Source organism: Stigmatopora nigra, chromosome 9 (genome assembly GCF_051989575.1).
Source record: "Stigmatopora nigra isolate UIUO_SnigA chromosome 9, RoL_Snig_1.1, whole genome shotgun sequence".
Classification (NCBI taxonomy): domain Eukaryota; kingdom Metazoa; phylum Chordata; class Actinopteri; order Syngnathiformes; family Syngnathidae; genus Stigmatopora; species Stigmatopora nigra.
In genome coordinates, this window is record NC_135516.1 from 11,723,197 (window position 1) to 11,737,647 (window position 14,451).

Below are 14,451 nucleotides of genomic sequence, written 5' to 3' on the forward strand. Positions count from 1 at the left end.
TAAAAATACACAAATACATTTAAAAAATAGCAAAGTCCCGATACCATCAGCAATTACAAACCATATAAACAAAGTGAGTGAGGCCCACATATAAATTCCTCCATTCCACCGGTTACATTGAGGCCAACTGTCTCACAAAACATCCCATATTAAAACATAGTCACCTTGGAAACGCCACCAAAAAACCTGTAATACGCACATCCCAAATTCTAGAAAGGGGAAACGCTGATGTTTATATTCTCGGATGTTAGGAAGCTTTGGAATAGGATTAAAAGTTTCACTCACTGCCTCTAAATTTACCTCACGCCGAACTAGCAGGGAGTCGGCTTATTTACACAAACAAATTCCCGCTCGGCTCTTTTAACGACAAAAGCGCCGCCATCTTTCATGTTTTGTTCCCTGGTTTGATTCCTACTGGCCCTCGGGGCCGCTCGCCTACCCCGTCGCACAATTGAGGCCGTAGAGTGGCGGCAGATTGCTGGAATGCGCCTGAATGAGAGCAATTATTACATGTTGACTGCGTTCACCATGGCACGTTTAAAAGAAGCAGGGCTCTCATTCAGTGTGGCACCGCGGGGTACCCTTTAAAAGAAAAAAGTTATCCTTTGACTGTTTGCATTTGGGAGCTTTTCTTTTTTTTTTTCTTGCATGCTCACCCCCCCAAAACGCCCATAAATGGATATATTTGCAAGAGTGGCGACTCCTTTTTGAGGCCAGTTAGTCCACTGAGGCTAAATATGCATATACAGCAGTAAACAAAAGGCAGCATGTTTTATATTAAAGTCACTGTTAATGATGTCTTCTAAATTTGACACACTGTAGAGAATAGAGTAAAATAATGCCATGATTTTAATTCTTAAAAATACATTGGCGAGTAATACTGTGGTGCATTTGTCAAATCATCTTTTCCCATTGGAAAGATTAAAAAATGGTGGTCGTTTTTGCCTGATTTTTGGGCATTTTTAGGTGATTTTCTGTTGTTTTTAGGGCATGTTATATTTCCTTATTAACTCGTTGAGTTTCATTATGAGTTTTATTTTTTATTTTTTTGTTGTTGATGATGACGACAGGGCCTATGTCCGCTTATTAATTATCATTATTATTATTATAAGAGGCATTTTCTACAGCACAGGGTGAAAGAACGATTATGATCGCAGTTGGGAAATTGAGCAAATTGGAATAGTGCACGCAACTCACAAAATTCTGGTTTTATATCAAAACAATTTGATTCTATATCTAAAGAAAGAATAAGCTACTAAGTCCCTTTCATGGGCCCTTTCAGACCCCTCAGCAGGCCATTTCCAGGCCCGCGAGCCATATGTTTGATACCAAAACTCATTTATATATTTTACTTATTAACACATAGCGCAATGCCAATGTTAATTAGAATAATTGCCATTACCATTTTTCCATGTCATTTTACAATCATGTTAGATGTTCTTAATGTGGCAGATTATTATTTTCCGTTCCTTTCTTACATGTTTTTTGCTTGTTTAAAAACAGTAACACAAGTTTATGCTTAAATTATCAATTTAAAGCCACCAACAGGTTAAAAACCAGGCCAACTATAATGTTGAAAAAAATCCATGTTAAATATTCAGTTTTTAGTCTTTTCAAATACTTTCCCCATTTCCCTTCACACATCTACATTATACTAACAAAACAAATCCCGTAAATTCTTCTTTCCCAATGTCATTCAAGAATTGTCCGACTGTGAATTAAGCAGCGTTGTGGTGACAAGTGATAAATAGACCTAAACAACTCACTGTGCTGTTGTTGAAATTCAACGCACGCTTAACTTCCCAAAACAACTTCCAACATTCCCACAGCACTGCAACCCGCTTTCTAATACCACGCAAGAGCCCGAGGCATAACTGGAGCAGCAGCAGCAGCAGTAGTAGTAGTAGTACTTTGTAAGCATCTCCCTAAACTTTATGCCGTCCGTTTCCCAGACAAATAAATCTAAATGAGTCACCTTTGAAGTGAGCACTTAAGGAAAAGCAACAATGGTAGTGGAGGAGAAAGGGGCAGAGAGCAACAGGCCTCTGCGCACCATAACAATGGCCTCTGCAAACACCTACTTAATCAATATTTGGCCAGAAGACACTCTCCTCGAGTCCCCTAACCCTAACCCTCCCCTCCATGGCTCAAAAGCTGTCTTTTCACATTCTAATGAGGAGCCATAAAAGGGAAAAACAACAACTACTTCCACAGAGAGCGACACAAGAAAAGATATACTGCTGGTCTGTAGTATATGAATGGGAGGAAAGCATGTGAGCTGTTTGTAGGACATCATTGGGTAGATATGGCTATGAGGAATTCATTTTTATATCCAAAAAGATGTTTATGAAACAAAGATTAACTTGATGACACTCTAAATATGTTTCTTTCTTATAATTTGACATGCACAATTGATTATTTTATACTAGAATGTATCTGCATGTAAATAATACAGTATATACACATTTAAAACACATTGTACATTAACTATACACATGTATTACATACATAATGTATTAATAAAGACACTTATAGAGAAAACTGTAATGAAATAAGTATTTTTAAGCATGGTGGATGTTCATTTTCTTTGCTTTTATTAAAAATGTGAATGGATAGTTTAATTTTATAGATTTTTTTTCAATATTTGCTATATTAAAGGTTATGATTTTGTTATATTTTTCATTTAAAGAAAGGAAAATGTTTATGCTACAAATTCTCACTCATAAAAAACCTAGTTATCATGTTTGGAATGATTTTTATATGGTATAATGTTGACTTTTTTTGTAGCACTTTTAATGGGGGGTCAATTTGGTGCATATGTTTTTATCTAAACAGCTAGAGTCAAGCTTGTTTCTAAAGAGGACCTGTTGCGGATAAAGTGCCTGAAAATGGGTGCCTGAGGCGGGAAAGAAAGGGGGGTGGAACTGGGTGAGGGGAGTCCTTGTGAGAGATGAAAGTGAAAAAGAAGAAAAGGTTGGGATTTTAATCTAGTGGCGAGAAGTGTTTCCTTGCGTTCAGGACCGTGACAAAAGCGCCAAACGCGCGACTGGAATGCGCAAAACTGCGCATATGAAACTCGGCGTTGACGTTACTTTTATTATTATAGATCAGGGGTAGGGAACCTATGGCTCGGGAGCCATATGTGGCTTTTTTATGAGTATATATGTCTCTCCGCCTTTTTAAATCATATTTTTTCTTCATTAGACTCTTTTGTATGCATCCTCTCATTGATTAGCAACAGTGAAATAATGTTCTCAAAATATTTCTGACTTTTTTTTACTTTCAAAGTGGTGAAATGAATAATAAATGCTCACATTTTCATGTATTTTTTACTTTTAAATTCTGAGTATGGCTCTCAAGGAATAATGTTTGAAAATATGAATTGTTTATGTTATATATTAAAGATTAATTCAGTTAATGCAAACTCCCAATGTTTAGGGGTGTCAGAGCAGAAATGTGCGTCTATGCAAACACGGGAATGCGTCATCACTCATTAACTCTATTGTGTCGCCATTTCCTTGAGCGAAATGACGATCCAACAGGTCTTCAATCAACAGGTGCCACTCCATCATCAAGATGGAGAGCTTTTTTTTTCTGATAATTAGATCAAATATGGTCAATTTTCACCATTGGCATGTTGTACTATGATAATTTTGGGGGGATTTTAACTGCAGGGGGTTTTATGTGCAATGATGGAAATGACTGGTGAAGAAATTTGAAGTGAATATATGGATTTGAATATGTAAAATGGACTTACATCTATCACCGAGGATTCCGTCGATGCTGTGTTTAGTCCTGGGTTCGTTTTCTTCCATTTCCCGCTTCACTAGCTCGTCGCCATCCTCATCATCGTCACCCACACCCCCGAATTTGGACCTCATAATGCGACTGATGGCGCTAACTTTAAATTTTTTAAGGGAAAAAAAGTTCAAGGAGAAAGAGAAAACACATTAGGAAAAAATATGATGACATCATGTTTAATAAATTGTACTCAATCTTTTTTTTTTTTAATTTATGTTACCTGAAGGAACGTTGTTTCGGTCACAAATGCCATCTTTTAATAGCTTGTCCCTAATTTCCCAGCTGAACATTCCTGGGTTTTCTCTTTTGTATTCTTCAATTTTCTTGTCCAATTCTGGAGAAGCACTTTGCTTTAAGGAAAAAAATATTTAAATTAAAAAAGAAGAAAAGAAAAATGATCACTTTTTACATATTCTATCTTTATAATTTGAAAAATGTACACTACTTCAGGATGGAGGGTGTTATTTTAAATCATTTAAAAAGTGAATGAAGCATGATCTTTTGGCTTAAACTTTATTTTCAGCGCTTTTCAAAATGTTTAAAAACAATATCTTACTATTTTGATGTGCAATATATTAACACCAAAAAAGAGGAAGGGTTTATAAAATCTCAACAGTTTTGGCCCTTATTTCTGCAATTACTAAAATGAATACTTATATGTATTATCATTGCATAATAAAATGTATAAAGTAATAAAGTATTGTATGAAATATTACAAACAGCTGTTTATCCTCTGATACCCATAAATATGACTCAATATTTCCAACTTACAAACACAATTTCAAAAGCAAAGTATATTAAAACCATAAATATTTTACACAAAATGTCATGTCCTTTAAATTTGCTAACACAAAATCAATTTCTGCATTTTATTTTGATCTTCAATCATGCTCATAAATGCCTTCTTATAACCTCAAGCATAAAATAATGTTTCACTTTCATGTTGCACATTCATATTTTTACAGATAAAAAAAATGTCAACGATTTTTATAATGCATAAGTCCCATCATTTTACCCCCGAAAAAATACGGTTAAAATAAATATATTTTCTTTTTAAATAGTCAATTATCAGCATTAAATCACTACGTCACAATAAAATGAAAGTCATAAAGGTTCCCCCCTATTGCTTACCTTTGGTTTGCTCCCTCCGATGGCTCCGGGGCGGATGGATCCAGTCTCCTGGTACCGACATAATATCTTAGACACGCATCCATGGGAGACCCTCAGCTGACGGGAGATGACGCAAGGCCGAACCCCGTGATGGGCCATTTCGACGATCTTATGCCGGATGTGGTTGGGTAAAGGCCGGCCGTTGATGAACACACCACCGAGCTGGTTCACTCGACCCTGGCCCAGAGGGGTGGACACTATCCGGGGAGAGAAGCAAAACGTGTAAGGGGGTGTAAAAACTCCCCAAAAAATAATGTTTCAACTTCGTATGGCTTTCGCTTCGAAAATTAAACAGATAAAAAAATAAACAGACTTAAAAAATGTACATAACAATTTAATGCTAATTTAAACGTTCACTAATCTAAAAACAAAAATGGACATACCCTCCAGTGAGTAGCCTCCCCGTGCGTAATTCTGGTGTGGACCGGGTCTCATCATCCTCGTTAACCCTCCTGCAAGTGCTGTCATGTCTTTTAATAGCAATGCTATTAGACAAAATAAATTAATTTAAAGAAAAAATAAAAATAAAAAAAGGCGACACAATCCAACTCTTTTTTTAATCCGTCAGAAAAACGACGCTTGTTGTGAAGGAAGTCTGCTTGCTTTCCTCATGCAACAGGTTGCTCGCACAAAATAGGATTAGAAAAAATATAATAGATCAATTTTAAAAAGAGATAAGAATAATTGAATTACAGCGAGGTTCTGGTGCGTTTTTTGTTGTTGTTCAAACTTTACGGAGCAGCGCAAGCCGTCCTGGGAGGATGTTTTGGGAGGACGGAGGATAGTGAAACATTTTTATCTGCGGTGACTCTCAAGCGAGCTCGCTGATTGGTTCCGGCTCCGGACGTCCAGAGGCTGCAAGGCACTCTGATTGGACGCCGAGGAGCTCCGCTGGAGGGTGTATTGGCCTCACGAGGGTCATCTGGATGCGATGTCACAAGCTGGACTTTCACAGGTGGCAAATTAAGGATGGGGTCTTGATTCGGATCAATCAGGGTTGCTCAACAATTAGTGATTCTCTTTTGAATATGAGTATCAAAATAATGGTGTTGACAAAGTGGTCATTAAATGACATTTTCTTAAGAAATGTAATTTTTAGTCAAATTCACTTGAGATGCACAAACAGGTGGAACAATGTTATTAAACTTAAATAGTAAATAGAGGGAAGGGGGAGAAGATTCAAGAATGATGAGGATTTATTGTGCTTAATGTAAGAATTTAATCTTAAAATGAAAACGTCTTTTAACGGAACTGAGCATATTAGAATACTAATTGGGTTCAAAATTACTAAATTAAGGTGGGAAAGTCTAAACATATTCAAATGCAAGATTGTTGTAATAATAACGAACACACACACACACACAAATTGTCTTTTAAAGTGCCATTAATTAACTAAATTTTCTGATGTTCTACCATCTTCTCTATACCCTTTATTTTCTATTCGGGAGCTTGAGGGTTTTCTGATCATTTATCATATTTATGACTATACAATTCCTTTTATTTGAATGAAGGCCCTGCTTCAAACTGAATAAAATCTGCCAGCAGCATGCTTCACTCTGGAGATGAAATGATTTACACAGGTTCCAAATCAAATGTGGCAAAAATCTGTCTCATAAACTGGGGTGTACACTTTTCATACTACTTTAAATGCATCCATTTGTTCAAAGGACAGAAATCTCAGTGTTTTCTATGGTTACAAGCTAAGAAAAAACATTTAATTATTCTAATCGCATAAGTCAAATATCCTGCTTTTTTAAAATTTTGGAGGTAAAAATTCAAGTGTCTACTTATTTTAATTTAACTCTGAGTATTTTGACTTTAAGTGTACATAGCAAGGATTTCTTTTAAAATATTCAGTTACACAGCTATGAATTAGAACATATATACATTTTCTTATCCTAAATATTGCATATTTAACAAGCATGTTTTGTGTTGTTGTTTTGTTTTCAAAAACCTGCTATGAAATTGTATATTTCTCCTTGCCTGTAAAATATGTAACATAATGCATAAACATCAATAAAATCCTATCAATCTAGTCTGTAATACCCAAACACTTTTTCCCAAAAAAAAAAAAAAAACTACGGACAATACTTTACGGCAACGTTTTCCTGTTTTTCTTTCACTCTGTGTCCAATTCCTCTCATTTCCTTCCCCATTTTTTTACATCTACCTAGAACTCTATATAAATAAAAAAATCTCCTCTTAACTTGGACTATTTACACAACTTACTTTTCCTATTAATTCAGCACATATAATACACAGAAAGCTGCATGTTACAACATGGTAGTAAACACCTCTCAAAGAAATACCACATACTTTACATCAAATACCCTCCAAATCACGACAACAGGACTCCAAGTACAAGGAACACACTAAAATATCCTAATTTTTTTTCCACCTCTCAGTAAGGGGTAAAAAAAAAAAAAAAAAAAAAAAGATTGCATCAAATAGTTCCTACAACAATGGCCATGTGGTGAAGACACACGGCAGTGTAACACAGCCGTGCAAATGCTCGATTAGGGACACATAAGAGCACATGAGGGATCATTTGACTTACTGAAGCCTTGTCGAGTCGTGATAATTATGATAATTAGGCGTGTTTAACAGACCGATACATTTTTGCCCCCTTTTCCCTCAGGAATAAGACAATAGGCCGCTGAGTGGTCGACATCCCCAAGATATAACTGGTCATGACCCCCAATGTGACAAAACAGTGCATTGTTATAACTATAACTGTTCTCATATAATACTATTAGTAAATAATCAAGTAATATGTAGAATAAACAACACTACATATAGAATGATAACATAGAATAAAAGATGAGGGTTTTTTATCATTCCTTTTTGGTTAGATTCAATATTTGTATTATGTTTTGCCTTGGGCAGACTAAAAAATGTATAAAAAAAAACAAAAAAACGTAGCTTTGTGTGGATGGAGAACATGTGGAAACATTATATGTCCATAAAAGTCATAGTAAAGTTTGACTATCATGAAAAGGACATTGGATCTAGCGTGTCAAATCAATTAGCGAAGCTAGCTGAGTCAGAAATGTACTGTGGCGGCGGACAAAACGCATTAAAAATGAAGTACAAAACGTCCCTGAAAAGAAACAGTGTGTTGCCTTCACTAAAAGACAAGAAGAAGCCATTACGGGCCTTATAAGGGCTGTAGGCAATCCAAGTGAACATATTATAATAAGTGGTTATTTGCTATTGCACCAAAAGATAAAGTTAGGTTATGGATTTCGTGTATAGATAATGCAGATTATGGCAGGGATAAGCAAAATGAATAATGGAATATTTCCGTAATTTCTTGTACAACTCAGCGTACTCAAATAGAAATAACCCAAACTTGCACAAGAGAGGAACAAAGCACTTATTTAAAAGCTACAAAATTAAAAAGGCCTTTTTAAATCATATTTTTTCTTCATTAGGCTCTTCTGCATACATTCTCTCATTGATATTCATTGATTAGCAACAGTGAAATAATGTTCTCAAAGTGGTGAAATGAATAATAAATACTCACATTTTCATATATTTTTACTTTTAAATTCGGATTATGGCTCTCAAGGGATAATGTTTAAAAATATGAATTGTTTATGGCTCTCTTCATCCAAAAGGTTCCAAACCCCTGCATTAAACCCATTACTCACATTACCAATCCAAACTACCGTATTTTAACGACTATAAGGCGCACTTCAAAGTCTTACATTTTCTCCAAAATAGACGAGGCGCCTTATAATCCAGTGTGCTTTATATATGGAAAAAAAATTAAAATGTCATTCATTGAGGGTGCGCCTTTAAATGTGGTGCGCCTTATAGTTATGAAAATAAAGTATTGAATATACATTTTTGGTTGTTTTTGTCAACTGCAACGATCTTGTTTCAAAAACACGGCCTCAACATAACTAACATCAACAACATTTTCATTTTCTGTAACGCAGACTACATTTTTGGTTCAAATCTTGACGATTTATGATATTCAATTTCACCACATATCATGTCGAGTTCCTTTTCATAAAGTAGACATTGTTAGACAGAGGATAACGTTAAGATAAGAACTACATCTGCAGCAGAAGGAAATCCACTCTCTGATTACTTGCCCCCGGCTGTTATTGTTACGAGGGCCCGGCGAAAAAGAAGGACTGTTTTCCAGATCTGTTTGATGTGATCAAATACATATGACCCATAACAGCTGAGCACTGGGTTTCAAACCGAGTTGCGTTAGCATGAGAAAAGAAAGCCGTGAGGTGAAGCCAGGTGAGCAAAAGCCCCCCAAAAAGGAGCAGAATTGGTGAACAATACACCCTGTGGTCATGCGGGGAACACTCAAAGTTTGGCAAATGGCGATTAAGAACAGTCAGTTAATGGTTTACGGACCCATGGTAAAGAAAATAATACAAAATAAAGTTAGCGCAGATTCTTATCTACCTGTACTTTAAGTGGTATGTTTCCTAAAGAGCATGCTGGGAGCGTGCATGTAGTGAATTGTTTGGTTTTTTTTTTTTTTTTACACTCCCACAGGCATGAGATCAGGGGTGTCAGACTCAGGTTGGTTCGCAGGCAGCTTTAACGTCAACTTGATTTCACGTGGTTTCGGACTATTTTAGATGTAATATTTTGATTTTTAAAAATTATAAATGGATTAAAATCCCCGAATATTCGTTTTTTTTTACAAAACAGTGTTTATTTTAGCGTTTTTTAAATATATTTTTAAATTTTAAAAAATGATTTTGGACTAGAATCACAGAAAAAAATATTAAAAAATGACAATTATTCATTTAAAAGGGGGAAAATCAGGAAATGTAATATACATCTATACTTAGATACAAGACTTAGTTTCCAACTATTGGTTGCCATTTCCAAGATAATGATAGATATGTAATAATTGCAATCCAACTGGCTGCAATGATAAATCTGTCCACACGAGGGCACGCATTCCTTTAAGACATCAACAGTCACTGAATTTTCCATCTTTCAAATTACGCCTAAAACCATAATGTAGGGATCTCATAGCATACCATCAAACAGAAATATGACAAAAAATGTATTACATACTGAAATAACAAATATCACCTCAATATTACTTCCAAATGATCAGTAAAACCATTTTTGAGCAACTCGAAAGTCATGATCTGATTAATGATGGATCATCACACAATTGGGGATTATTTTTTTTAGAACATATTCCAATTTTTATGTTAAATGTTGTAATTATGTATATTAAATTAGTGGATCTTGGAGCCAATAATGTTTGAGACACCCAGTATTAAAAGGTGTCATCTGTATACATGTGGCGCTGTCCATTGGTGTGGTGCTGAATTGAAAAAAGGTAAGAAAAATATATTTGGGAATTCTTACACACAACACTTTTATATCGATAAATTTTAAGCACACAACACCCATTTGTGACAAATTGGGGATTTAACATACCATAATTTGAGATTCTGTCTAAAACAAACTTCAGTTTACATACAAATTAATTTACAAAGTTAAATTAGCCAACTATTTGACCAAAACGCACTGCAATGTATGGCAAAAAAAAAATGCTATAAAACGTAGCTTTTCCCCTTGTATTTTCCTATAAAAGTCTGTTCACCACCACTTTTTCTCACAAGGACTATTGTACCAATGCTCAGCTCCCCACCGTGGACCGAAACACCGGGGGGTTCCGAGCCAATGACCCTGAGGGGACATGCGCCTTCACAAGATGAGAGAAATAACTTTGGGGCAGGGGGCCAAAATAAGTAGTGCTGTAAAGTAGCAGGACAAAGGAAGTGCAGATGACCTCCCAGGGCTAAGAAATCATCTCACACTCTTACATTTGTTTTCTACGTCATATAAACACACAAGAATATATCAACTCCATTAACAACGTGATATGTAACCACTAAATGGTCAAATTGTCATTATCATCATTGATTATATTGGAAGAATGGGGAGGAAAAATCCAAATGACTAAAGCTATAATTAGAAGCAAAGCTTTTCAATCAGCAGGAGATTGACAGTTAATCTCTTGTTTGTTGTGCAGCAGGTGAGATGCGGTCCACATTGATGTGATTGATGAGCTCAACCAGGATTGGGAAAAGAATGGAAATGAAAATGAATGATATTCTTTTTGAAGGCTCGACCTCTAAGGACGCTACAGCTGCAGTAACATCAGCTTTACGTGTTCTTTTGTTTACCTTTTTTTATCTTCATATAGCTTCCAAGAATGACTACCTATCTAAAAATTTTGAAATAATGAACCATGCTAAGAGGAATCACATTTTTACTTTGAATTGATAACGTAATTCAAAGTAAAATATTTTTACAAAGTGGTTTTACTGCTATTTTTTATGAGATTGTTGAAAAATGAATGCAAATGGTGTCAAAGTGGCGGCCCGGGGGCCAAATCTGGCCCGTCGCATCATTTTGTGCGGCCCGAGAAAGTAAATCATGAGTGCTGATTTTCTGTTTTAGGTTCAAATTGAAATGGTTATAGATGTACATTAGATATCCTGATTTTCGCCTTTTTAAAATCAATCATTGCAATATTTTCCAATCCAATTTTATTTCTTTTGTATTTTTAGTTCAAAGCGCCTTTGTAAGATCTAAAAATATATATATATTTTCCGTTTCCCACTTTAATATTGAACATCATTAAAAAAAATATTTTGTTTCCATTTGAAATGAAAAACATGATTAAACGCAATTTTGCATTAATACGAAAAACCTCAAATAAACATTGCTTTAGATCTATAAAAACTGACTATTTAGGGCTTTTGATCCAGTTCTTTTAATCCAATTTTTTTTAAACTAAATATTATATCTAAAATGGTCCGGCCCACCTGAAATTGACGTTAATGCAGCCCGTGAACCAAGTTTGACACCCCTGTATTAGACATTTATCATTGTCAACGGAAGGTAACAGATTTAAAACAAGCACTACTAATGAATACATTTAGAAAAATAAATTGATTTTTTAAATACACATGATACATTTCCCTTTAATTCTTGTTAATATACCAGTAAACTTCACTGAACCAGCTCAGTAAACCTGTCAAGCTACCAAATAGCTTTAAAATATCACAATTTCCTCACAAATCAAAGCAAAAAAAAGAAAATTACATCTCTGACATCACTCTATTATCTGATATTCATCAAAAAGATTCCCACTCATATCTCCCTGATATATTTTTAAAACAATAAAGCAAGATGATTGTCCGTTATTAGCTCACAAGTCACATAGATGTCTCCTTTTGGATTAAGAGTCCATGGAATCCAAGTAACACAGTGGGCAGTTATCTGGGCTTAGTGTTGTTTTAAGAGGCGACACCAGTCTCGGGAGTAAAAATAAATCCAAGTCTTTCAGGTTTTCAAAGGCACCCCTTCATTTGGTCATCCAGTCAGTGAGTAATACCACTTACTAAATGCCACCGTGACTAAATCTGCAGAGAAAAGGAGGGGTGGCAGACTACCACTGAGAGCCACAGGCAACACAGTGTCTGGGGGCCCACCGGCTTCATTTCATAGGGGAAACCGACGGGCTTAAAGTTAAAGATTACTTTGAAATCTGCATCCCCTGCCATCAAAACTCCTCTACTGTCGCCCTCACCCTCCAGCCGTCACTCCCCTCTCTCTCGGCAAAAAAAAAAAAGGAAAAAGCTGTCGCCACGGAACAGGGGATGGGTCGGGAGTCGATCCTCTTTGATGACAGAGAAGGATCTTTTTGTTCTTTAATCCTCTACAAAAGCCTTTGGAAATGTCCCTCCTCTTTTTTTTCTATGGAAGTCCAACTCAAGAGGCTTCATTATTAAACGCTAACTTATGAGTTTACCTGGTTGGCTTTGATTGGAATGTAACAAGGTCCTATTATTGGGAAATGAGGCGTTTTTTCTTCTTTTCTGAACAATCTTCTGCTTTCATGTTATCGAGAGGAAGCAAGTCTGGTCACATGACATAGGTCAACTCAGTCAAAGGTGTTTCCCTAAGGAACAACCATTAGCCTTTTAAAGGAAGAAGGGGTCACTTAGAAACAGACACTGACGGGGATTCGTTTCCTGTCTGTCAGCGTGTCCTGTTTAAGATGTGGTTGGAGTGTGTGTATCTTAGTGTCATTATCAGATTGGACACAGATATTTCACAGGGGGATGAAAGTGCTTGTCTCTATCTGAACATCTGCCCCCGTCAAAAGAGCATCTCAAAAAAGCATAGCCCCGAGGAGCGGCATTATTCTACGTTCGCCTTGACTCGTCATGTGATTGTAAGTGTTCGAAACGTAGCGGTATGGATGGAAGGATGAGCCGACGGTCCGAGGAGAAAGGTGTCAGAGTTCGTGTTCAGGTGTACACCGAATTTCACTTTTAATGTGAATCACTTACCTTGTTTTTTTTTCCACACAAAAACTCACATGTATGACTTTTTACTTTAAGAGGCAACTCACATATAAACAACATTGATATTGCTGAGGAAATGTTGGACATAACAGATGTGACACATTTTAAAATGCTTTTGTTTTTTTATAAATTGCTAAACAACATTAATTGTAGTGCAGAAAAAAAACTAAGTTGAGAACTTGTAACCACAGTAAAAATCAGCAGTTGAAAGAATGAAATAATTATTGTTTTACTTGAATATTTTACATTATTATTCTTATATATGCATATACATTATTATATACATACATAATTATATTATTATTATTATTTCAATATGAATGAGATTAAACAGTTTTAGCATGAACAGGGTCTAAGGACAAATTAAACTAATTACTCAGAGTAAGGCTGTATATTCATAACTGTATCTATGGCCCAGTTTCACTGTGCCTTATGACAAATAAAAAAGAAATGCAGAACATGTTTACTATGTATACATCAATGAAGTATAGTTCACTTGCCTGGCTTTTGTGCATGTGGGTTCTGTCATTTTGTTGATACTTTGTCTTTGGCGTGATGTTTGCCAGAATGTTCTCCAAAGCCTGCAACCTTGAACAGAATAAGCAACACAGAAAATGTATGGGTGGACATTCACTACATTACAAACACGCTGTACCCACAATGCAGCACCAACAGCAAAAATGTACAGGAAATTATGCTGGTCACCTCATTAGGTACACAAAAAGTAATATACTGTTGAAGTTGGATTGATTTAAAGAAAAGTGATTATATATTATTTACAAACATTTTCCACGCTCTCATTAGACTAAGCATTTAATCTTTATTTTCCCCTGAACCTGAGTGTCTAAAGGAGGAAACTTTTAAATTTTGTGTACTCACTATGTACTTTTTATGAGTTTATATTCTGCAGTTTATTCAGATGATGCTTCTAAATAGAAGAATATATTTTAAACAAACCAAAACAAGTCAAAATATGCATACTGCTGTGCATATTTCAAACAAAACAAGAGGATTATACTCGGTCTAACTCAGGTGTGTTACTCACGTGATTGTGGGAAGCAAGTCAAAGCTAACAAAGTGAACACAGAGTAACAACGGAACT

At 35.7% G+C, this 14,451-nt stretch overlaps 1 protein-coding gene across 3 annotated transcripts in view; it reads right to left on the reverse strand.

Annotated features, from left to right (window-relative positions):
• Nucleotides 1-14,382, reverse strand: part of pax3a (paired box 3a) — a 32,215-nt gene extending 17,833 nt beyond the window's left edge. The window contains exons 1-6 of one of the 3 annotated variants that reach the window (XM_077723693.1): nucleotides 14,229-14,382; nucleotides 13,850-13,937; nucleotides 5,355-5,456; nucleotides 4,933-5,168; nucleotides 4,022-4,151; nucleotides 3,758-3,901 (exon numbers count right to left, since the gene is read on the reverse strand). In XM_077723693.1, the coding sequence (XP_077579819.1) occupies nucleotides 3,758-3,901; nucleotides 4,022-4,151; nucleotides 4,933-5,168; nucleotides 5,355-5,439 (595 nt within the window). In that variant the 5' untranslated portion in view covers nucleotides 5,440-5,456; nucleotides 13,850-13,937; nucleotides 14,229-14,382. Of the gene's footprint in view, nucleotides 1-3,757; nucleotides 3,902-4,021; nucleotides 4,152-4,932; nucleotides 5,169-5,354; nucleotides 5,819-13,849; nucleotides 13,938-14,228 lie in introns of those variants that run through there. The other 2 variants (XM_077723694.1, XM_077723695.1) reach the window with 2 other exon arrangements.
• Between the last annotated feature and the right edge of the window lie 69 nt (nucleotides 14,383-14,451).